This window comes from Aulonocara stuartgranti (assembly GCF_965226115.1).
Source record: "Aulonocara stuartgranti genome assembly, chromosome: 7".
Taxonomy (NCBI): Eukaryota; Metazoa; Chordata; class Actinopteri; order Cichliformes; family Cichlidae; genus Aulonocara; species Aulonocara stuartgranti.
The window spans coordinates 37,570,780-37,596,534 of NC_138945.1; the positions used below are offsets into that span (position 1 = coordinate 37,570,780).

General features: G+C 40.0%; 1 protein-coding gene across 1 annotated transcript; it reads left to right on the forward strand.

Annotated features, from left to right (window-relative positions):
• The first annotated feature begins 8,274 nt into the window (after positions 1 to 8,274).
• Positions 8,275 to 24,661, forward strand: LOC309711385 (kelch domain-containing protein 1). The gene is made up of 19 exons (XM_082541668.1): positions 8,275 to 8,522; positions 8,874 to 8,997; positions 10,724 to 10,796; positions 10,908 to 10,950; positions 11,805 to 11,883; positions 13,206 to 13,294; positions 13,579 to 13,725; positions 13,857 to 13,908; positions 14,809 to 14,909; positions 15,275 to 15,360; positions 18,503 to 18,584; positions 18,674 to 18,759; positions 18,857 to 18,944; positions 22,006 to 22,054; positions 22,207 to 22,297; positions 22,435 to 22,535; positions 22,706 to 22,790; positions 24,080 to 24,184; positions 24,550 to 24,661. The coding sequence occupies exons 2-19, from the start codon at positions 8,936 to 8,938 to the stop codon at positions 24,652 to 24,654; spliced, it is 1,524 nt and encodes a 507-aa protein (XP_082397794.1). The 5' UTR covers positions 8,275 to 8,522; positions 8,874 to 8,935; the 3' UTR covers positions 24,655 to 24,661.
• Positions 24,662 to 25,755: the final 1,094 nt, after the last annotated feature.

A 25,755-nucleotide genomic window follows, 5' to 3' on the forward strand; every position in this document is an offset into this window, starting at 1 on the left:
AGATAACATCCGCCAGTGGAGTTTCCAGTAACTCTTTTACCAATCAGATGTGGCCATGCAGTCACATGACCAGTTTGAAACTGTGGAAGGCAGAGCGGGCCAAGCGTTTCAAAGTAGCGGACACACGGAAAGAAACACATGAAAACATGGCATGCGATTTTTTTTTCAGTCGCGTTATTCAGCTCCTGCTCAAACTGTACAATTGAATCTCAGGGGTTAGAAGTTCAAAGGTCACGATGCAGGGTCTCGCACTATACGGCCTGATGCTCTGATGCGACTTGAGTGCTCAAACTGTGCGTCCATAACATGAAGCTTATCATACAAAATCTGTCTCTCGCTCTCCCTCTCTGTCTTTCACTCACACAGACACACACCACCACCATCAACTTTGCTAAATTACTAATGAAACACATTGACCAGGCAGCTGCAATTGAGCAGCAATGTCCATCCAACTCTTTTCATGGAATACGGAAGCGTAGTACGGATGCGTAGAGCTGCCACCCAGGCAAAAGAAAAATAGAGCTATATCACGTTATAACGTGAAAAGTATATTGTTCTAACAACATTATTACAATATACATAATTATCACGTTCGTACAATATAAATATTATATTGTACGAACGTACAATATAATATTGTACGTTTGAACAATATATGTTTGAACAATATCAATAACGTGATATTGTTCAAACATGAAAGGTATATTGCGCTAACATGAAAAATATATTGTTAGAACAATAAACTTTTCACGTTATAACGTGATATAGCTCTATTTTTCTTTTGCCTGGGTGGCAGCTCTACGCTTCCGTACTCGGATAAGCTTGCCACAGTTCTACAAGTTGTGCCTCCATCTCATGTCCACTGCCATGCTGCTCCGCCTTTTCACTTTCATTTCTGCTTGTGCGTGCGCAGTGTGAGAGGCTGCGTTGAGGGGCGACAGGATTTCAAACAGGTTTGATTTTCTTGCGACCATACGATTGATGATTTGGAGCTGGTCGTGAGGTGTTAATCGCTTTTCGTTACCCCATGTATACTACATGATGCATGACACACGATTAAGGCGAAACTCGGGCCGATCCCCAAAAAACGGTTGCGCGACTGAAAAATCGGCTCAAAATGGGCCAAAAAAATTGCACAGTGTATGCCCAGCTTTTGGAGGCTAGCTTCATCCAACTCCCTACCCTGTGGTTGGAAGGGGTGTTTTTCATAATTTTGCAGCCACGCAGACTGAGGTGTTTATCTTCTCGGGAGGGCCATGGAGAGATTAGAGGCTACATCGCAGCTCCAGTCATGGCCAGGGCTGGACTGGGACAAAAAATCGGTCCGGGCATTTTGACTAGAGACCGGCCCACCAGGTATTAGGCTATAGGAAAAGCCATAAAGCCTTTGAATGAAAACAGATGCTGTTGTGACAGTGATGTACACTGTCTTGTTGGTATATGTATGATTTCTATACATTTTACGTCAGATAAAAACTTTTTAAATGAGAATAAGAAAGAAAAGTATTTCTTTGTGCCCCCCTTTCCCTGATAATGCCCTACCTGGCCCCCCTGGGAAAACTTTGCTAGACCCGCCCCTGTACAGTTACCAGCTGTTAGATACTAAAAAAGGATCCTGGTGTTATTTGTCTCTCAGAAACAGTTCATAGCTTCCCTTCAACTCATTCATGTCACCTAAAAGGTAAACCTGTTTCTCCATCACCTGTTCAGCTCTGATGATTCAGTAAGAACATCTCCTGGTTTCATCTTCATGTTTCCCTCTCACCAGATAACCAAACCGACATCATGACCAGCAGCTTTTACAGCCCTGGCTCCAGCAAACATCAGCTGATACTCGAAATTAATATTAAATAAATGCTAACAACAGCTGATCAAGCGCAACATCTTTCTGGCACAAAGTGGGTGATAAACAAGAGAGAAAAGCCGATCAGCTGATCATTGATCAGTTTCATGATTGAAGTAGCAACAGGAGAGGGAGGGGGAGAGAATGAGAGGAGAAGAGGCAGCTGGCAGCGTAAAGACAGAATACCTCCAGCTTTGTGTCTTTTTCCATTGTAGCTGAAGTACAGGACAAACTCTGTTTGTTTTCAGCTCAATACGAAACGCGTAATATTTTTTCTGAATGCGGGACGATTCTGTTTGTACAGGATGGTTGGAAACTCTACTAACCTTATGAATAAAATAAAGTTCACTATCAGTAACATCATAGCACCCACCAGCTGTATAGAAACTCTGTCATGCTAGCTAGTAAGAGTTATTGTAACTGACTGTAAAAAGTCAGCACAACGAAAATAAACTACACCTGAACTTGGTTTATATCTGACCCAGATAGACTGCAGGTCATAACTTCTTACCTGAAGTTCATTTCACCTGCAGCCGCCTCGGGTCTCTCCTCCTCCGGCCTCACCTTTCCCTCATCTACCTGCTGGCTTCTGTGGAAGCTCCGCCATAGCCACCACCAAACAATTGAGTTATTTTTTACACATGACCAGCATCTGGCCAATCCACCACCTCTCATTGTTTATACTCTTACAAAAAAAAAAATCATCGGCCCATAAAAACGAAAAATTACCCGGTGGGCCGATGGCCAGTCCAGCAATGGTCACGGCTTCCATCACTGTCTTTCCCCAGAGTAACAGCCAAACAGTGCAAGGAGGATCTATTGGTTCTTATTTTAAACTTAATCTGGAATTCATTGCAAACTCTTTGTGTGGGATATGAATGACAAGATTTTGTTTTTCAACAGGAGTTAGTAAAAAACATCTCCAGTGTGATCAAATGTTCTTGCCAAACAGCTGCAGCTTGGCAGTGTATACATTACTATAATGACCAGACCTAATTCTTTTGAAAACCATACATCTTTCCACAGGTCTCAACTTCATCAGACATCACCTAGACACAGAGATGGATGAGTCCAGCACAAACAGCAGCCTAACTGGCTAAGATGATGGGTCCATGGGGTCAGGAAAGCCAGAAGTAGGGGAGCTGGAGAGGTACCTTTCATGCCCATTCACTGGAGGTGTGGATCTATTGCATGGCTTTCCTCACATCAAGAAGCTTTCGATCAAAATCAGTACAGCTCTTCCTGCATCTGGAGCTTGTGAAGGACTTCTTAGTCATGCAGGACTCCTGTTCACTGCTAAACAGTTACAGCTTCACAGAAAGAACCTTGAGAGCAAACTGCTGCTGAAGCTTAACCATCACTTCACTGAGTGAAGAAATGGCCCGTTTTTGCTAAATATGCAGTAATAGATGCACACCCACACAATTTATGGTAAACTGAGCTGCCTTGTATGGACATATGTTGAAGATGCCTCGTTCTAATGGTTTCTCTGAGGCTGCTGTGCCATTTGGAGCAAAAGTGAATGTAAAGTTTACAGCATATCTTGTCACTGGAAATTGTTTGCACTGTTTATATTATTTACTGTAGGCATTGGTGAAAAAAGCCTTATGTTGTGAAAAACTGAAATCTGGAAATTAGAATTGTTGTGCCTTATTTTGTTGATGTTTTTACATATATTCCTTTTGAAAATACAAAAATTTGTATATTTATTTATTTTTGTTTGTCTGATAGCATTTATTTAAAAAATAAATCGGACATTTCAAACAGTTACTCACTGAGTAGTCTTTTCTCCAAGTACTTTTTTACTCTTACTTGAGTAACTTTTTTGAACACTACTTTTCACTGTTACTTGAGTAATAATATTTTAAAGTAATGCTACTCTTACTTGAGTACAATTTTTGGATACTCGACCCACCTCTGCTAAACGATTCAGATATTTTTCTTCACAAGCAAAGGGAAAGTTAACAGATTACATTTCAACAGTATGGCTCAGTTTTCCTACCATTACCTTTTCAGTAATACAGTAACATAATGGATTACTGTACTAACTATTAGGGCTGGGCCATATCATACCGTTCATGGTAATACCGGTATAATGTTGGGCAATGATAAGAAAATGAAATATTGCAATAGAATATCGGTAAAACGCGCATGCGCAGTGCCTTTGTTTTCATATGCACATGGCCGAAAAAGCATGGTTGCGGTGACGGAGAATGAGAAGGGCGAAAGCGGATCGTTATTTTTGGTAGAGCATGCTAGCGGGCCGTCGTTATTACCGTGTTTTTTGGAAAATACGGCACACTTAAAATCAATCCTTTGATTGTTCTGAAAATCGACAGTGCCCCTTATAATCCCGTGTGCCTTATGTATGAATTCTGGTTTTGTTTACTGACCTCGAAACGATTTTATGTCGTACACGGCGCTCGAAAATCTGTCAAATGTTTCAGTACGACTTTGCTAAGCTACGAAGCCGCACCGCTTGATGGATTGTTGGAGCATTATGGCTACCGTAGGCAGGAGCCTCGCGGAGTGATATGTACTGTGCTTCAACATAATATTACAGTATTGTGTGTGTATAACCTCTTTTTAAGTTTTGTGGATATTATACATGGTTATGCTGAGGATATGTCGGCCAGTTTCCACTGGAAATGTCTTTTGGTTAAAGTGTCAGCAAGGAATTTACATTCGCACTGTTACGTTTTTATTTAACTTTAATGCAGATAAAAAAAACAGTTGCTTGTTTAAGTGAAAATACATTAATGTTTTTTTTTTTGCACTAATAAAGTTGTGGAGTTGTAAAGTATTTTGTCTAGTGTCAATTATATCGTCAGTTATATCGTTATCGCAAATTTTCAAATGTATATCGTGATAAATATTTTTGGTCATATCGTCCTGCTCTACTAACTATAGTTACAACTATGCTGTTACTCTCATATCAAAGAAGAAAAAAAAAATGCTCTTCAGTCGAGTGGATGCAGACTCAGCATCAAAGAAGGGTTACTGAGGAACTATGTCTTTTGGTAACGTTTATTCTTGGAGCATATCAACTCATAAGTCATCCACAGCCAGTCACAGTTAAATACCAGGCCTGGGTTTGCAGTCAGTCAACTTCTATGACAAAGTAATTACCCCTAGAGACTGCTAGAATTAAAAAGGCAAGGGGCATAAATTTCTAAACAATTATACACAAACTAAACTGAAGTGTATTATTAGAGCAATAATACAAAAGTATCTGAAAAACAAACAAACAAACCTAGATTTATAATACATCACAATAAAATAAGCCGCAATTGAAATATTAAAATGGACATACTCATGTACAGTACAGAAAAGCAATAAGCAATTGTGTTTTCCTAGCTAATATCTAAAACACAGGACAGAGTTAGCTACTACAAAGAGAAAATGAACATTAACAGCCTTAGAGCATCTAGCATGCCTGGATAAAATCCTCAAAAATTTAAAAAAGAACTACAAGAGAATTAATTATTGTTTTTAAGCTAAAAAGACCCAAAGAAATACAAATGTTTATTTCCACATTTCACTAACAGAAACTAATCGGTAATTTCTTTTACTTTGAAAGCCGAACTCTATTTCCTGTCTGATAAACTAAACTTGACTGATGATCAGTTGAGTACGGTTCGGTCCATTGGAGATATTTGTGTCTTAGAGCCTCCCTGAGCCTGACGGGGCCAGAACAGAAACCGGACCATCTATTTGATTTAAGCCATGAAGAAAGGGACTGAAAAAGGACTGTGAGAGCGTCTGCTTGGCCAGGACCCCCATGGATAAGCACGTTTTCAAGTCAAGTTGGGACAATAAGGTCTTATATAAGGCAGAACAATAACACAAGACCGGATATAATCCTTTCACAATAAAAGTGCTGCTAAAAGTGAAGAGGCGGAATAGAAAAAAAAAGAAAAATCAAAGAATCAGTTTTTATTCGCAACATTTAATTAATTAAAGATTTAAATACATAATTTATTCAAATCAGTAGATTTTCATCAGCCTTAAGACCAGTACTGAGAAATTGGGGGAACGTGTGTGTATTATTTTGAAAACGAGGCTGGACCCCGGTTGGTTTTGACAGTGGCAGACGGAGGTGAAAAAACGAGAGACTCACGTGTCTGTGGCTGTGGTCGTTATGTATGTGTGTGTGTTACTGTCTGTATGAATAAAACATGACAAAAAAAGAGTGGTGACGGTGGGAAACGTGACCGGCCGACTCGCATCATCAATCAGGAGAGAAGCAGACGCAGATTGAAACATTTAAAGTGATCACCATCTTATTTTAGAAGCATTATTCTGCCTCCACACATAAAGGATAGCCGTGATTACACTTTTTTAGTGCCTTAATCTACCCAGTGAGGCCAAAAAGATCATAAGAATGATGTACACGGACATGAAGAGCCTCAGAGGCAGAGATGAGCTGTGATCATGCTCCAAAAAAGAAAACAGATGTGAGGCAGTGTCTGGAGAAATGAAATCAAAGATTTTCTCTCTGGCCCTGTGTTTACCTGCAGCAGCTGGTGCACTGAGGAGAAACCAGGCATCTTGGAGCTTCCACCAGTTAAAAGCAAATCATATTTCCATGGATACATTTGAAAGAACACATATTTATACACTCCGGAGATAAATGCAGGTGACTCAGCGTCTCTCTGGCAAAAACACATGTATGTACCATTTGATCTGTTTTCGAGTCACCAGAAGCCCAAATCTTTGGCTTTGGGCAATTTAAAGGACATGCTGTATTTACAGAAGCCTTTAATCTTTCATTTAGACCTTTAAACGGAAACCACATCCATGTGGAATTCCTCATTGCCAGCCAATGCAAGAACACTTTTGCAATCAAGAATTAAATGATTAACTGATCAGAGTTGGTTGAACTTCATGGGTATTAGTTGGTTCAGAAACAGAGACCAGTGAGAGTCCATTTCATCTGCTGTGCTGAAAATCAAAGCGACAGACCCCACTCCAGACTCTCTCACATCTGCCACATGTGTTCAGTGTGAACCTGTTAAGAAAACAGGGCACCAGTGGCTGACCTGCCAGTTCTGCTGTTCTTTGGTGACTCCCAGCTGATCTGGTGTGCTGGTCCGTCACAGAGTCTGTCTCTGACATGCTCATAAGTGATGTGGTGCAGGTCGTTTTGCTGTGAACTTCCTGTTCCATGGAGCCCAGAGTTGTGTTTTTTGGTTAGAAAATGCCTAAAATACTGAAATGATCAAAGTTATAAAACCTTCAATGGCCCAAATTCAGCCTGAGTGGAAATTCAGGCAGTCTGTTTTAAATAACAAGCAGATTTTGGACCAAATTTAGTGAAGTACATAATTCAAACAACATAAGCCACGTTAACACACCAAACAACAGGACTGACAGGCCCTTACTCTGTAGTAAGTATGGATAAAGTAGTTTATCTTTTCTCTGCAGTGAAGCAATAAATGTGATCAGTTATTACCCCGTGAGTGCCAATGACAGGCTATTGCATTAATTTTTCCTTTAGCCTGAACACACATTTGAGCATATACAGCAAATAAACACTAAACATTCAAGCCTGCATTTTTATTATCAGTAATAGATAACAGAAAGGTAACAAAGGCTAAAAATGTCGGTGGATTTCTCACTTTCAGCCCTTCTCCACCTCCTGTCATCTTTACTTCTTTGTGAGTTTGTCGCCCCCTGTCTCTCCTCACTTCTAATTGCATGTCTGCACGTTAGATACAGTTAGATTTATACTGCAGCTGAAGGTCTTTATAAAAACACATTTACAATTTAATACTGTGCTCGGTTAGAAGTTAGTGCAGCTTTTAAGGGGCTGAAATTTGAAGCACCTGGAAACAAATCAAAGATAAAGTTGGCACACTGCTGCTGTGTTTCATGTTTAATGTAAACAAACCTGTCTCAGAAAAAGTAAGACTTCAGCTAAAGATGGTCAGGTTGCACCAACTGGTTTATTTTAACTGTGCATTACTTAACTATGCATTGAATATAAGTCACATGGACTTAATTTTAAGTTCAATCCATTTCATGTTATATTCATTTAGAAAAATATAGTCAACATTCATAAATGTAACTTTAAAGAGTTTTAAAAACATAAAGTCATGAGTTTTTGTTGCACTACTGTGTCTCATACACTGCAGTTATGGAAAAAAGTGGAAAACCAGACAGAAAAACGTAGATAGTAAACTCAAATACAATAAGTGAGCGCCACCTACTGTACAGAAGCTGTTATAAGAAAGAATATTAAAGCAAAGTGTAGAACATGAGTGGATTTCGTGTTACGTGTATATTAAAGAGTGTTTTCCTCACTTTTTTCTGCACTTTGCTCTCACTCTCATCCTGTTAAATGCTGACCTGCTTGGCTCGGCTCTGTGTTTGGAGGTGTTGCTGGGTAACGGTCTACCTGCAGAGGGAAGTGTAGCTTACCTGTAAGCTGAGACTCAAAGAGCAGCTGTCAGACTGTGGAGCTGAGATGACTCATCTGTGGGCTTAATCCAGCATCAATAAAACAACGAAATAACAGGGAAGAAGCCGATTTCCTGGCAGATACAAACACCTCCACAGGTGGATTTTATTCCGCTGCTGCTGTTGGTGTTCGTAACTGGAGCTACAAAAAGGCACGTTTTGAGATTACCTTGCATCTGTGGCACCACCTGCAGGGGAAACTGCATGAAAATTTAAGGTTTGGTCACCATTAAGAATTGAATTTTGCAAGAACCACAATTTGTTTTGAGTAAGGATATATTATGTGCACACCTGGAAGAATTTTGTATAGAGAATATGAGTATGAAATATCAGACTGTATTAACAATGACAATCCTCATAATATGTTTTCGAAAACGAGTAAAAACTTCGGCTGCGTTATTTCACTTTTTAGGGCTTATGAGCAAAAATTGGTGTGATGCTCTTTAACAACACATTGGTACCTGTGCCTTTATTAGCAGCTGTTACTTGTTCTTACAGATTCAGTAACTTTCAGTTAGAAAAATTACATATTTTCATGATTGAAAAACAAACTATGTGCTTGTTACAGCTGTTACCCCAATAAAGCAAAACTGTGTGTGAGACAGAGACGGAGACACCGTAGGTGTGAAGATGGCATTGGCCAGCGGTCACTGGTTGGAGAAGGAGATAAAAGGAAAAGCCCCAAGTCCTAGGTGAGTGCGCCAACCTAAATAATATAAAGGTGGTGCTCTGATGCAGTATATACCACAAATAAACAGGTAACAATCACTCTTGAAAGATTAGTGTATAAATGCTAACATATGATAATATATTGTAGGAGTAGTATATTGTGACATTGTTATAGTGAAGATTGTTTTACACGATACGATCAGGTCAGTAGACCATTAAAGTAATGAAATAAACTGAGTTTAATCACGTTAAAACCTTAAACCTGCAACTCCTCTGGTAGCAAAAGTAAGTTTGGTTGGATAGAAGTTTATGGGAAGCCCCCAGTTCCATTGCTGCATGTCTTTTAAATAGTTTAGTGACTTTATTGGCTTGTTGAAGTGTTCCAGGTTCCTTGGTCAGCTTGGTTGTCCTGAGGTTTCTTGACATGGACAGATGGAGACCCAACAACCGAGTCATTCCTGTTGGAATTCGAGAACATGCCTAATTGGTGCATTGAAATTCACATTCTCTGTGGGGGAAACCACAAAACAGGCTTGTCACCGTCTGATGACAAAATTTATGTCAACTCATGGATGTTGAAAGTATAATTTAGGCATTAGGGTACTTCAGTGGATATCAGTGGATGATGTCACTCATGGCTACGTCAGTTTATATACCATAAGTCCAGTCCAGTGATTTTAGATGGCGTGGGCCGCAAGAGGTCATTTTTTCAATTTGTAATTTAATTTTTATCACCATAAAAACAGAAATATTACATAACACAAACTTAAAAGATTTAAAAATGAAACATTACCACAAATTTTACATTATTCTTGATTTCTGGCTTATTTTGGCTCCTGATCTCTTTACTATAGCTCATTAGTGTAAGAGCTAAAATGCAGCACTATTGGCCAAAGTAAAGCTGTTGATAAAGAATCTGCCTCAAACCAAACATCAGAAGATCAAAAGGAATCAATGACAACATGAAGCAGAAAATATGTCTTCTTATGCTAATGTGAATAAAGACTTTGGTGGGCTATAGAAGATTTTTTACATTTCAAAATGAGCTTGTAATAAGTAAAAGTCTTAAGTTTAGGAATGCCCAACTTAATGCTGTGCCAACATTTTCATCCACCTCATCATAATTCATTCTTGTAATAATTGTGCTCAAAATGGACTCAGTGAGCAGACTCAAACAGCTATTGGCAGTTTTTTGTAGCTTATTACAGTTGGCAATGGTTATTGATGACTGCCAGTGGGACTGAGAGAGAGAGACTTTATAACAACAATGTGCAGACGAGCTCTGCTGGAAATGAGTTGCATTAACTGTAGTTCCAAAGGAGAAGGAATATGACTGTGAGTATTCTGAGTCTGGACCTTTGCCTTACATATCTCAGAGGTGGTTTTGGGGCTAAGAGGAGCATCAGCTCAACAGGGGGAAATTCAGACACTCTGGGAATGAACAGCGGGCAGGCAAGTTTGCTGAGGTCTTTCCCTTACAGGTTAATCGGCATTGCTGGGAGTGTCTACAGTCCACGGGCAGGTGAGTCTCCAAACAGAAATGTTTCCAGGAAAGGGTCCAAAAAGGTAACTAGGAGAGAGACAGAGACAATGGGTAAGATGACATTAAAGACTAAGGTTCAAAGGCGGCCTAAAGTTCATCATATTGGTAAAAAACAACCTGGTGAAGAACTGCTGCACACATAATACTAAGCTCAGTGAAGATGATGTCTGACCCGCTTCTATTTCTGTGTTTCTTTAAATCCACAGACACGGCCATGCTTTAGCCGTGGCTGGAGACGTTGCCTTTCTTTTCGGAGGTGCCTGCAGCATCAGTCAAGAGGTGAGACCACTGTTTATTTTTCTTTTTTATTCAGTCACAGTGAAACATGAGTGAAGCATGGAGCCTGGGTGGTCTGTGCTTCTGCTAATCAGTCTTTTCTGGTTGATTCAGGAGGGCAGTGTTGTTTACTTCAGTGACTTCTACATGCTAACAGGTACAACATGCAGCTGTAGTCCTGATGTGCTTTTTCTCGCATGCATTTTTGGAGGTTTGGACTTCTGCAAGTGGTATTGAGCAAAGTTTTAGGATGTTAATAATGCTGAATTTAAAACCCATTTACTGAACTCAATTTTAAGTTCACACACAGCCCAGTTCAATTAAAAAGCCACGACAAAAAAAAATCTTCTTCTTTAAATTGTACCATGATGATTAAAAACAGGAAAACAACCTAAAAAGCACCATAAGCTTTAGAAAACTGGGAGTAAAAAAAGCTACAATAAATAAATAAAAAGAAAGAAAGTTATTATATTTTTCCAGTGGTTTGGAATAATTATCGCATCTGATTAAAATTATCAGTATGTCCATTTACAGTGGCAAGGTCAGTTTTATTTACGCTATATAAAATATCATGAATACCAAAATAAAAGCCTCGCAGGGTTTTTTCTAAATACTTTTTGGCAAAAGCAAATTTATTTCTAATGTGTTTAAAACAGAAGATTAAAAACATACAAAGTGGTTTAGCTTTACAACGAAACAGCAAAATAAAACGTTACAAAGAAGTAAAACACAAGTTAACATACACACACGCACAGCCACACACAGACACCGAGTGTAGATTTGTGAGAACTAAAAGGCTTCAAGTCTATTTTTGAATGTATGCACAGATGTAACTGACCTCGGGTCGTCAGCAGGCAGCTCGTTCCAAAGAAACATGACCACAGTAACTGAAAGCACCCTCACAGGTCACAGCACGTTTTTATGACCTCTTAACTTACTAACTGGTTTTAAATGACATTATCAGATCAGTTATTTTGGCCTTTGCATTTGATGTTTTGGTGTTGTTTGTAGTGACTCCTGAAGATGTGACCTGGGAGGAGATTCCTCAGAGCGGCGACGTTCCCTCGGCCAGAGAAGGGCACACTCTGTGGTAAAATACAGCACTGACTCTGAACTCTAATTATTGATAGTTTAAAACATTTTGAAATCAGTCAGTGTCAGAAAGAAATAGACATTTTTTTTTAATAACGTTACATAAATTCTTTTCACATTTAGCATATTCTCCATTGAATCGAGACAGATAACAATAAATGAGGTGACTATCTTCAGAATTCAAAGCAATCAAGTGGACTTTGTGTGTCCTTCTCCTGCACACTTGCTCTGAACACCACCCAAAACCAAAGAGTTTCTAGTGGTGAGATGCCTTTTCTCCTGCTGTGTGCTATAGTTAGAAAAAAAGGTGTCATGGTTTTGGGTCTTCGACCCAGTTTTTATTTGTTATGTTCTAGCCCTATATTGGTGTTTCTTGAGCTCAGTCTTCCCTAGTCTCATCCCTGTGTTTCTCAGCCTTCCCAGTCATGTACCCATGTCTGTTTTCTCCCCAGTCGCTCTGTCAAGCCCATGTATCTTAGTCTCGATCTCATTCTTTCTACTTCTTGTTTATTTTAATAGTCTTATGTTTCATGTGTATTATGCTCAATTTTGCTTTCGTTGTCTTGTCAGTCAGATTAGTGTCAGCTGTGTTCCCACCTGTGGCCTGTTCCCTCGTTATCCTCCTTGTGCATATGTTGTCTGTGCTTCCCTATTGATTGGTCAATAAGATCTAGAGGAGGTGGAGTTCCTGATAAGGTTTCTCCGGCTGGACTTGAAGAAGGCTCATTAATGGTTGCACAGGATCTCTCACCTGGTTCACGTTTGGTTACTTGAGTTAGTTGTTGATTGTTAGCTTCGGTCTCCATCGCTTTCCATGTATTATGTAAATCTGCCTCCAAGCCCTTTGGTGCTCTATCTGCACACATAGACATGTCATGGTGGCAACTGGAACCAGCAACTGGTTTTCCAAGACAAGCTTTATTGTCAAAAACAAACTCCATCTTATGATGAAGCCTCCATCGTAATTTATTCATTTGTGTTTCTCTTGAATTATATTCAAAGCTCAAGGAACTCTCCTGTAAAAAGACAGTTTTTTAAGTTCAGTGATAGCACAATGACTGTAATGTTCCCCTATCCGTGTGCATGTTTTCTTCTCACTGAGCTTCTCCCACCATTATAAAAGCCCAAGACAGACAGACTAATGTGATCTGTCTTGGGCCAGGACACTCACATTAGGCTATGTTATAATAAATAGTTCTGTTGAATATTCAAGGTTACAAATGTTGAGCAAAATAGTCATAATTACAGTTGTAGCTCTTGCAATGCTGCAACACACTGATGCATTTTTACTGTAAACACCATGTTTTGTTTCCTTCTCAGTGTTGTGAAAGGAAGGCTGTATCTGTTTGGAGGAGCGTCCAGTCCTGAAGCCACTGAGTGTCTCCCAGGAGTCTACAGCTTTGATATAGGTGAGGATGTACAGCAGCTAGAAGAAACAATGAACTAGTTTAGTTTGATTTGTGTTGTGTGTGGGTCATATAAAACATGACCAAAGTTTCAAATAGTGAGGTTAGGGTCTGCACAAGTAATGACTGAGCCAAAAAGTCAGACACTTTTTTTTTCTACTCTTGGCTTTGTATGATGTCATAGAGTGTGTATATACCTAAATGGGCTTCTCAGGTACAGAAGTCGCACGCAGAATGGGCCCCCCATAGTGACGCCCATACTTCATTAGGTTTCCATGTCCTGACAGTGACTCTGACCTGGGAGTGCTTAGCGGTTGGGGGTGTGGCCCTCAGAGCTCTAAGACACTGCTCTGCTGCTGGTGGCGAAAACATCTACGTGTACGGAGGTGCTGTGGAGGGGAATCCAACTGATGACCTCATGGTGTTCAACACAGGTTACAAAAAAAAACAAAAAACTTATGCAGCTTTCAGCTTCCTTCTTCTTCTTCTTCTTCTTAATAAAAACAAATCACCCTATTTATGTTTTTACAGTTTAGATTCTGATGTCCTTTCTGCTCTGTTTCAGTGTCTCTCACCTGGACACCGGTCAAAACGAGTGGATCTCTGCCTCCTGCCCTGTGAGACTTCTTCTCTGACACACTGTCACCAAAAACTGTAGTTCAAGCTTCACAATCATGACTCAGTGAAGGAATTTAGCATCAGATGTCATGATTTGGAGACACAAAGACAGCATTCAGAAACAAAAAGCAAGCTATTTATTTAGCTAATAAAAAGCCAACACGTAAATTTAAAGCTGAGGCAAAATAACAAAATCCAAACACCTCAGAGAAATGTGAGAGGAAAGCTACATGTACAGGGCTCAGCTGAAAGATTTACAAACACAGGAACACAGCGAGGGGTACCGTGGGCAGAGGAAACAGCTGGGTGACAAGAAACAGGTGGAACTGAACAAGGATAACGAGAGAGAAGCAATGCAGTGTTATGAAAAAGCATTTCCCAGTTTTTAAGTTTAAGTTTTTTTTGCATATTTCTCACACTTAGATGTTTCAGATTGTGAAACTAATTTTAATATTATAAAAAGATAACCTGACTAAATACAGATAGGTTTGCATAGCTTTCATCCTTTAATAGATGAAATCATCATTTAAAATCTCAGCTATCTTTGTACAATATGAAAAATTTGTTGGCTGAACATGTAAGTGTGACAAATATGAAAAAAAAAGAAATCAAGAAGGGGGCAAATACTTTTTATGTTAAAAGCAGAGCACAAAAGAGATGGATTTACCAAAATAAAACAGGAAGTGACTAACTGAACACTGAGATAAACCGTTACCACACTCAGGAGCAGGAACATGATAATAAAAATGTCGAATCTAAATAATACTTTAGGCCCCAAAACTTCAAGGTCCAGGACCACGACTATCAGATTTTTATAAAAACAATGACAATTCTATTTTGGCAGCATACTAATCTATGAAACCCAAAGAATCTGACAGATGTCCTTTTTCTGTGTGTAGATGGGGTCAGAGTTGTGCTCTGGTTGGAGATCAGGTGTTCATGTTTGGAGGTTATGGAGCAGGAGGAGAGTTCTGTAAAGACCTCTATGTTCTCAATACAGGTAAGAGCCAAGCTGAGGCATTTTCCAGTTAGTTTTACATAGCACATAATAATTACACTTGGTGGGAGATGGAGATGATCATAGAGATCGACTAAATATTAGTGCAGCTTTGAATTACTCTCTTTAAAATGACCAGATAGATTTATTTATGCAACTTTATTTCTTGCACACGATCAAACAAAAAGTTTCTATTTACACAAATGTCAGAGATTTAAACAGTGTATGTTGAACTGCATCAGAAATCACAGGTGTATCTAGAAAAGATCATTCATGCTTATATATACAGCAAATATACAAATTAAGTCAAACACATAACTCTTATGACTTCATCTGACCTTTGACCTTTATGTCCTTTGGGTTTTAAGAGAACCTGCAGTGGCAGAAAATGGAGGTGAAAGGAGAATCACCTGCAGCCTGCAGCGGACAAACACTGACTGCACACCATGATAAAGTACACACACACACACACACACACACACACACACACACACACACACACACACACTGAAATGAACTATATGAATGTACTAGTAGCAGTAGCAGAGGTGCTGGAAAGAAAAAAAACACTATTATATATTTTACTTATTATTGAATTGGTGTGATTATAATTAATTTGTTTCTACCTATGCCATGATTTGGAGAACCAGCTGTACTAAAATTAATATTACCATAATATTAATATTTTTATCCATCCAACCATCCATTTTTCTGCAGTTTATCTAGGCAACAGTCTGAAATACCCAGGCCTTCCTTTCTCTGGCTGCTTGGGCCTTAATATTAAAAGAAAAAAACAACACATAAAAAATATAGTGTTAGAGAGGTGGGAAGAGTAAAGGGTAAGGTCTTATAGGGAGTTGTGAGGCTGGACAGTAAGGAAGTAGAAAGGGACTTGTTAGTGATTGACTACTAAGAAGTCAAGCTGGAAAGGATGTGCAACGTGGCAGAGTGATTAATGGCAGAGATGGAAATGAACTAACAAGTAAAAAGACTGTGTTGAGAAGATGGAAGGAGTACTTTCAGGATCTCATGAATGTAGGATACAGTGGGGCAAAAAAGTATTTAGTCAGCCACCGATTGTGCAAGTTCCCCCACTTAAAATGATGACAGAGGTCAGTAATTTGCACCAGAGGTACACTTCAACTGTGAGAGACAGAATGTGAAAAAAAATCCATGAATCCACATGGTAGGATTTGTAAAGAATTTATTCGTAAATTAGGGTGGAAAATAAGTATTTGGTCACCTCAAACAAGGAAAATCTCTGGCTCTCACAGACCTGTCTTCTGTAAGAAGCTTTTCTGTCCCCCACTCGTTACCTGTATGAATGGCACCTGTTTGAACTCATCATCTGTATAAAAGACACCTGTCCACAGCCTCAAACAGTCAGACTCCAAACTCCGCCATGGCCAAGACCAAAGAGCTTTCGAAGGACACCAGGAAAAGTATTGTAGACCTGCACCAGACTGGGAAGAGTGAATCTACAATAGGCAAGCAGCTTGGTGTGAAAAAATCAACTGTGGGAGCAATCATCAGAAAATGGAAGACATACAAGACCACTGATAATCTCCCTCGATCTGGGGCTCCACGCAAGATCTCATCCCGTGGGGTCAAAATGATCATGAGAACGGTGAGCAAAGATCCCAGAACCACACGGGGGGACCTGGTGAATGACCTGCAGAGAGCTGGGACCAAAGTAACAAAGGTCACCATCAGTAACACACTACAACGGCAGGGAATCAAATCCCGCAGTGCCAGACGTGTTCCGCTGCTGAAGCCAGTGCATGTCCAGGCCCGTCTGAAGTGCCAGAGAGCACATGGATGATACAGCAGAGGATTGGGAGAATGTCATGTGGTCAGATGAAACCAAAGTAGAACTTTTTGGTATAAACTCAACTCGTCGTGTTTGGAGGACGAAGAATACTGAGTTGCATCCCAAGAACACCATACCTACTGTGAAGCATGGGGGTGGAAACATCATGCTATGGGGCTGTTTTTCTGCCAAGGGGACAGGACGACTGATCCGTGTTAAGGACAGAATGAATGGGGCCATGTATCGTGAGATTTTGAGCCAAAACCTCCTTCCATCAGTGAGAACTTTGAAGATGAAACGAGGCTGGGTCTTCCAACATGACAATGATCCAAAACACACCGCCCGGGCAACAAAGGAGTGGCTCCGTAAGAAGCATTTGAAAGTCCTGGAGTGGCCTAGCCAGTCTCCAGACCTCAACCCCATAGAAAATCTGTGGCGGGAGTTGAAAGTCCGTGTTGCTCGGCGACAGCCCCAAAACATCACTGCTCTCGAGAAGATCTGCATGGAGGAATGGGCCAAAATACCAGCTACTGTGTGTGCAAACCTGGTAAAGACCTATAGTAAACGTTTGACCTCTGTTATTGCCAACAAAGGTTATGTTACAAAGTATTGAGTTGTATTTTTGTTATTGACCAAATACTTATTTTCCACCCTGATTTACGAATAAATTCTTTACAAATCCTACCATGTGGATTCATGGATTTTTTTTTTCACATTCTGTCTCTCACAGTTGAAGTGTACCTCTGGTGCAAATTACTGACCTCTGTCATTATTTTAAGTGGGGGAACTTGCACAATCGGTGGCTGACTAAATACTTTTTTGCCCCACTGTACATGAGAGAGCTGGACAGTTGCCACCTCTCTCAAGTGGAAGGGAGGGCAGCTGTGGAAAGGTACTTGGTCCAGTTGACATATCTGTGGAGGTATGGAGATGTCCAGGAGAAAAGACAGTGGACTTTTAAACAGAATACTTAATATAACCTTGGAAAATGAGGATGCCTGAGGACTGGAGAAGTATACTGCTACTGATTTTTAAGAACAAGTCTGGTATAGAGAAGGTGTAACAGTGAAGCTGCAAGGAGCAGAAATAGTGACGGTAGATGAGGATGGAGTCATCCTTCTAAAGCAACAGACAGTGCAGTGAATTTGTGCCCATTATAGAAGCAAGAAATGCAACAAATTTTTAACTTTATTCAGTTTGCATGTGTGCATATAATTACATTAGAGGACCTCCGTTTTCATGCTCACAGCAATATATAATAGTCCCTTTAGGTTCTGGATCAGCCATGGTTAAATATTTTTTATCATCCATCCACCCTGACCTGACTGTATGCCTCCATGAGCTCACCGTCCTTCTTTTTTCCCCCTGTCATAATTATTCTGACCACTAGAGGGTGTTGCCACAAAGTCTTTATTTTTCTTTATTGTTATTTATAGTGAATCTTTTCTCAGTGTTTTTAAAAACACTGAAATAAAGTAGCTTTATTTAGCTACTGAAAACTGATACTTGCTATATGCGAGCCTCTATAGCCGCTATATCCTTAAAGCTGTATAAAAATAACAGTATAAAAACAAGTAGGATATTATTTTTTAAATCACAAGAAAAATGGACAAAACAAAATAAACAAAAAAGCTGTTAAGACAGAAATATACAATTATCAAAATATATTATTTGTAAAGCAAAATAACTGTAGCTTTAAATAACAGTCACGTTGACTCCTGAATACAATGTTTTGTTTTTGTATTTATTTTTTGTTGTTTATTACTTTTGGAAAAATCTCATGTAGGACATCTACCTGTTTGGTGGCAAAAGCACCAATGAGGATGGCACAGTGACGTCGTCCAGTGAAATCCACAAGCTCAGTATTGGTGGGTTGGATGCTGCAGAGAAGTTAAAACTGACTCGTGTAATTCTGAAGAGTTAAAGTGTGTAAATACTTCACACTGTGTGTCTGCAGCGAAGACGAAGTGGAAGGTCCCGCTCTACGTCGGGATTCCTCCAACACGTCGGCATGGACACACCGCCTTCATCCTTCACAGCCATGTCAGCAAAAATAAAATATATTATTATCGAGGTTTTTTTTTTTATTATTACTGTGATGTGAAATAAAGTGTTCTTTTTGTGCCTACTTGATTGGCAGCTGTATGTGTTTGGAGGGAAGAACGAAGAGCAGAATTTCAATGACCTAAAGGTGATGAAGCTCATTAACCCATCAGAGAGGCAACCAGGTACGTTATAGTGTATTACAGTTTTTTCTGATTGCTTAAGCACATTTTTGGTAACTATTGGCTATTTTTGCAAAACTCTACACACAAATAAGAAAACCTGTCACCCAATTATCAAAACATTGTAGTTCTCTTGCAAAAGCGAACACAGCTAGATTAACTCTTCACACCTTCGTAAAAATGGTGTTTTCGTATCAAACAGTACACACAAGCCATCATCTACCAAGCACACAATGCGCCAACTGCACACTGATGGTATGAATACAAAACACATCTCAATTTGAGGTCACACTTTTGTCATAGTCATGTAAACATACAAGGATCCAAACTTCAAGTATTGGTGTTTATTCACACTCATCAAAACCAAGACAAAGTCAGAACACAAAATAGGAATTTCACAAAAAAAAAAAAAAGGAAAAAAAAAAAAAAGACAATCAGCCTACATCATGTTGTCTTTCTGGGTCCGGCCACAAAATTTCGTCCACATCGCATGCGATATCCTCCAGTCCAAGGCACCGGGGAAAATATCTCCTTGAATGCCATATCCAGGTCTGACATGATGCCTGGTCAATATCTCCACATGCCTCCTCCATTGCCTGTAAAAGGGCTACCTGTTGATGAAGATGACGGTCATACACTTTCCAGCGCCAGGCAGAGAAGAAGAACTCGATGGGATTCAAGAATGGAGAGTATGGAGGGAGGTTGAGTGCCATGAAGGATGGATGGTCTGTAAACCAGTTGCGGACCAAAGCAGCCCTATGGAAACTAACATTGTCCCATATGATGACATATCGGGTCATAGCTGCACACATGGTTATGTTACCACCACGTTGTCCTGGGACATTGATGATGGCACGGTGTCCAGTAATGTTCCTGCCACGTCTCCTGGTTTTACTGAGGTTAAAACCGGCCTCATCTACAAAAAGTAGCTCATGTCCCATTGCATCTGCTTCTAGTTCCATCACTCTCTGGACAAGACAAAACAAATGCAACACATCAGGCCCATGCACAGCACTACAGTATGCACTTCCAAATTCAGAACCAATGACACTAGCTTACCTGCACATAGTCATATCGCAGTTGCTTTACACGTTCTGTGTTTCTGTCGAAAGGAACTTTGCTTCATTCTTATTCTGTGGCGCGCGCAAGTACACGACTTAGTGCAAAAATGCTTGCACTGTGTATATTTTGAAAGATGGTGTCATTATCAATTATGCGCTGCTGTATTTCGCGCAGTCTTATTACATTATTGGCAATCACCATGTTCACTATATGGGTCTCTTGCTCTGGAGCGAACATTCTGCCTCTGCCCCCAACATCTGGACGTCTAGCAATTCTGTAAAGTAACAATTTTCAGTATTTTTCCCCTCCTCGTCCTCTTCTTGCTCCTCCTTGTCCTCTTCCTCTAACATCCTCTAACCCTCTTGCTTCTTCACCTCCACGTCCTCTTCCTCCAACTTCTTCACCTCCACGTCCTCTTCCTCCAACTTCTTCACCTCCACGTCCTCTTCCTCCAACTTCTTCACCTCCACGTCCACCCCCTCTCCCTCCTCTGATTCTCACTCTTCTCACTCTTACTGCTCCTTCCATTGTACTCCACATAGACAGCTTACCTGTGGCCTGTTTATAGTACTTAGGCTGATTGCAAAGTGGACTAATTATCTAAAACTGTTTTCACATGTGAAAGTGTGCCAGACAGTTGGCAAAATAGTGTTAATGATAGCCATACATGTGTATAATTTTGCTAGGAGTGTGTTGGAAATTTGGTAATTGAGTGTAAGCAGTGTTTAAAGTTCTGCAAAAAGAGTGTTGTGCAGTGAATTGTGCCTACAGTTTTGCAAAGTGTGTGTTACAAAATTGCAAACTGAGTGCAAAGCAGTGTTTGTGCTTTTAGTTTTGCAAACTCAGTGAGTGGTTTTGCTATAAGCATTAATACTTTTAGGAATTGTGCTATAGGAATCACAGTTAGGGTTAAAGCCATCAGAAAAAACTGTAAAGGCAAACATATTTGGCTCTTGTTAAAGAGCACAGGAGCTGCAGTGGCAAAGCTGTCCACAGGATGGTGCTAGAGGAGAGGTCAATGGTCATTTAAATAGGCACAACAGGAATGGATTCTGTTTTTACACACTTTCTTGTGCACTGCAGTACTTTTAAATTTTAAGTTGATAAATTTAAAATCAAAAGTACTGCTTTTTTTTTTAAACGTCACATCAAACTCATTCCAGAAAGACAAAGAAAGAAAAGTTTTTCAATTTCACACATCCCCCACAACCACAGTATGTCGTCTTCTACATTAAATGCAGCTTTTGGGACTAAAGTCACAGTAGCTGTTTCTTTAGATTCTTTTCAAGCCATTTTTTAAACACAGGAATTAACAATGAGTAGTTATAATAAAATGTAAAAAAAAAAAAAGTCTTTGTGCTCTCTGAGTTCTTTAAAAGCCATCTGGTTACCTCTCCATAGTGGAGACAATTCAACCTTGCTTCAGTCAAGGAGTGCTGCTAAAATTGTTTCTTGATCTCGCTGACCAAGTAACTCCTTATTTACTGAGTTTGGACAGGTGTTCCTAACAAAGTGTCCTAGTGGTTACAAACTTCCTCCACTTTACGAATACTAACATCCTTGTGTTTCTGAGAACACTCAGAGCTTCAGACATGGTTTTTCTGAACTGTTTGCTACTCATTTAAATTAGCACAGATGGACTCCAAGTTAGAGATACATATCGAGGATATTTAAAACAGACAAGATGCACTGCTCACAGTTTGGAGCCACAGCAAAAGGCTGGATTATTTTTTTTAAATGGAAGATTTTAGTTTTTCATTTAATACACTGAAATACAAGTTTTCAATCATGAAGTCTTAATGATTATTGAAACTGCCAATTAAAATTAAGCATACAACAAAGAAGAGCGCGCATAAACTGAGGGGAATCTATTTTATTATCATTATGTGAGTTTAATAGCTCTCATTACATTTACATCATTTACAGCACTGCACTTGCTCCATGAGAACTCACAGATGAACTTTGTGTCAGACTGAAAAACAAAAAACTTCTGTCTCCACAGTGATGAAGGAGATTCTGTCAGAGTTTGGTCTCCAGGGTATCAGCCACAGGTCAGCAGCTGCTGTCTGTGTGTGCACACCGGCTCTCTTTAATGTGTGTGCGTGTGTGTGCGTGTGTCATTTGAGCCTCTTGTCATGCTCTGTTTGAGTCTCATATCTCGGTTTTAACTCACTGGTTTCATTCTGGTTTTGACCGTTAACAGCTTCACTCCCACAAAAGTTCCCAACGTCCGCTACGAGCTGAGCGAGGCAGCTCCATCCGTCCAGCAGAAGAACACGATGGTGAATCCACAGGTGTCAACATAATACACTCGCCTTCATTCATTCTTTTCAAATGGTGGTAAAAAGTCATGCAGATTCAGAGGGTTGGAAGACCAGGGTGAAACTCTGGTTACTATGCAACGCAGATAAAATTGCATTTCCTGCTGCAGGTGTTTGTCCACAGAGACTTCAGCGCAGTGCGTGATCAGGCAATGACAATGATCCAAACAGCATTCACACTGCTGGACCAGGAGTTCCACAAACTAGATCGGTACATGCACATCTTCATTTACACATTTAACTACAACTCAAAGGGCAAGAACATGCATGAGGTGACCCACTGTAGGAGCTCATCAGGCTAAAGGTTTAACTGCCTCACCTCTAAACATCGTATTTCCTGTGCTCATCCTGAATGGCTGAATGTGTTTTTTTTTCTTTCAGAGAGAAGTCAGAGCTGACTAAAGCTGCAGCTGCTCTGCAAAGAGAGAAAGATGCTCATGAAGCACATAGACAACAACAACAACAGGTTCAACAGCCTTCTAACATCCACCAAGTCAACAGTGAAGTCCCTGGGGGCTGGGGCAGGTTTAGGCTGCATGCTACATGAGTATAGTTTCAGAAACCTTGTAGATATATAGTCTTTACAGTTATTCTGTACTCCTGGTATAAGGATGGTGCTATTAATGTGTAAAAGCTCCAGATAAAGGGGTCAATGTGAATGTAATCTAAGCTGAAACTGGTAACTAACTATTATTTACAAAGAATATTTACAGAAACTTGGGATACACAAGACAAGGGTGCAGATTATAAAATCAAAAAAGAGGAAAAACAATACTGTTTAAAATATACAGCAGATTATTTAAACGGATAAATACAAGAAGGGCAATAAAATCGAGTAAACTCCGGAAAGAATGAGATGGAAAAGAGGTCAGTGACTCTGCTGACCTGCCTCTCTCTTTAGATTTACATGTACAGGCTTCAGGCCTCAAACCTGAACCTTTCACCTCTCATCCTCCTTGAATGGAGTGACCTCATGCTGCTGCCGAGCCAAATTATGGATCCGCTGCTTTGATCTGCTTGTGCAGAAATGTTACGAAAACGACCCAAGAAGGCGAGGTCATCGTATGTGCAGTTTGGCATCAAGCTCTAAAGCAACAAGAGGGCAGGAAGTGAACACAGGACCACTAGTGACTCCTGTTTTAGTCCTGTGAATCCCCCTGAGTGGACCACCTGTGATTGGTGTATTGTAAGTTTCTGCTTGGGATCCCAAAATGCTGGAACAGTATTTGAGGACTAAATTTAAGCTGCTCAGACCCAAAAGTTAAAACACCTTTCAAAGTTTAACAGTAAAAACTGGAAATGAATTTAAAAACAAATCAGGAACTTTATCCTGGTTCTTGTTACATTAAGTTCATTTAATCCTAATCTAACCCATTAACCTCTTACACACTCTAACCCATTAATCTAATCTACCATGAATCCATTACATTTTTATCTGATCACTAACATAATTCAATGCATGAGAGGAAGTCAGTAAATGTAGTGCAATCCCGTATGATCTCGTTATTTAAACCTAATCACATGTTAATCAGTGATATATTGTTTCTAATATTTTTTGTAAGATGTTTTAATCTGTTTTATGATTTATTTTACTTAATAGAGCAATTTTATTGTGCAATTCTGCTTTCGTCTGCCATGTTCATATTTCAGGTGTTTAGACCCAGGATATACTTTATTTACACAAGTGTGTGTGTGTGTGTGTGTGTGTGTGTGTGTGTGTGTGTGTGTGTGTGTGTGTGTGTGTGTGTGTGTCAGGAGCTGCAGGAGATGCTGGACAGACATCGCTCTCAGAATGAAGCTTGGCTTCGAGCGAGAGCTGAGGAGAATGACCGAGAGAGGAGGGAGCTCTGCAGACTCAGAGTCAGTAAAACAAGCAAACACACTAACACACAAGCACACTCTGCTTCACTAACATATTTTTGCATTTCATGCATGTAAACAGGAAACAAGACAGTCATTAAACAAATAAAATAAGTTTTCTAACTTCCTGGTTTACGTCCACACTGTGCTGCACATCACAGCTTCACTGTTTCCAGCGCTGGCTTTGGGAAACGATCAGAATGTGAAATCACTGATGTTATTTTCAGTTTAAGGTGTCTTTATGACAGCTTAGCAGACAAAAATCCATGGTAAACTGTTGTACATGCAGTCCTGTTCATCAGTTAGTCATTATTTGAGATACGTGGGAGTGTTAAATTTGATGTGTGTGATGTGTCTCTCCTCAGGAGGAGGTGTTACAGGAGCAGGAGAGACTGAAGGAGGAGCAGAGCAACATCCAGAAACGCAGCGAACACCTCCTCTCCATCATGCAGCAGTTCAAAGGAATGTGAGATAGATGGATAGATTGATGGAAAGAGAGAAATAAACAATTTTTACGATCATAAGTCGAAAATTTGTGTCATCATCTACAATTTTGTATTCGGTATCTAAAACTTTTAACTTACTAACTCAAAACGTCTAAGAAAATAATTAAACATTTTGAATGGCAACCCCCCCCCAGCAACATAAACAGCCTTCCATAAGAATAAAAAAAATGGCCTCACTTGCAGCAGCGTCTGATGGTTAGTCCCAGTGTTTATTAGCCTGATGTGTGGATGGATGCAACCATGATGTTTCTGATATTTTGAAGCCTTGACTCTAAATTTATGGTCACTGACATTTTCATTTTTTTTTCTTAAGTTTTGGTTAGTTTTTGTTTCTTTGGAGCCAGAGGTAATCATACTTAGACAAGAGGGTCGAGTGCTGCATTATTAGAAAAATACAGTTTTCTTAGCAAGCTACACCCATAACTGCCCACACAGATACCTGCTGAGTAGTGCTAAATGACAGACTGATGAAAAAGTAGAATTGCACTGACTCTGGAGCATGAAATTCTCAGATGGTCTGTCCCTCACAGAAAGCCATTTTTTTTTCTGTCAGATAATCTGACTAAAGATCTCCAAAAGGCATCTGTGAAGGTTCTCAGTCATCCAGGTCATCGTAGTCTAAGGAGCTTGGAAAGAAAAGCGTCTGGACTTCTTTCGGTTGCTTGAAGACGTTTCACCTCTCATCCGAGAAGCTTCTTCAGTTCTAAGGTCAAATGGTGGAGAGTCCCAGATTTAAACCCAGTGGGAGTATCCCCCCACAGAGGGACAAAAGGACCCCTGATGATCCTCTACCTAATCACGAGCCAAGGTGTGAAACTGGGTGTGGGTCCCAATTAGCTAGGGTTTCGGGTGAGCTCATTGTGAAACCTAGCCCCACCTTATCATGCGAATTCCTGAGGTCAGATGGCCCAGGATGTGAGTGGGCGTTAAGGCGTCTGGGAAGGGATCTCAAAACTGGATTATAGATGGCAGACAGTTGGTGTCGTAACCACTGCCTCTGTTCAAAGATGGTCGCTCACAGTGGACATAGATGGCTTCTTTCACTCCTCTTTCAAACCATCTGTC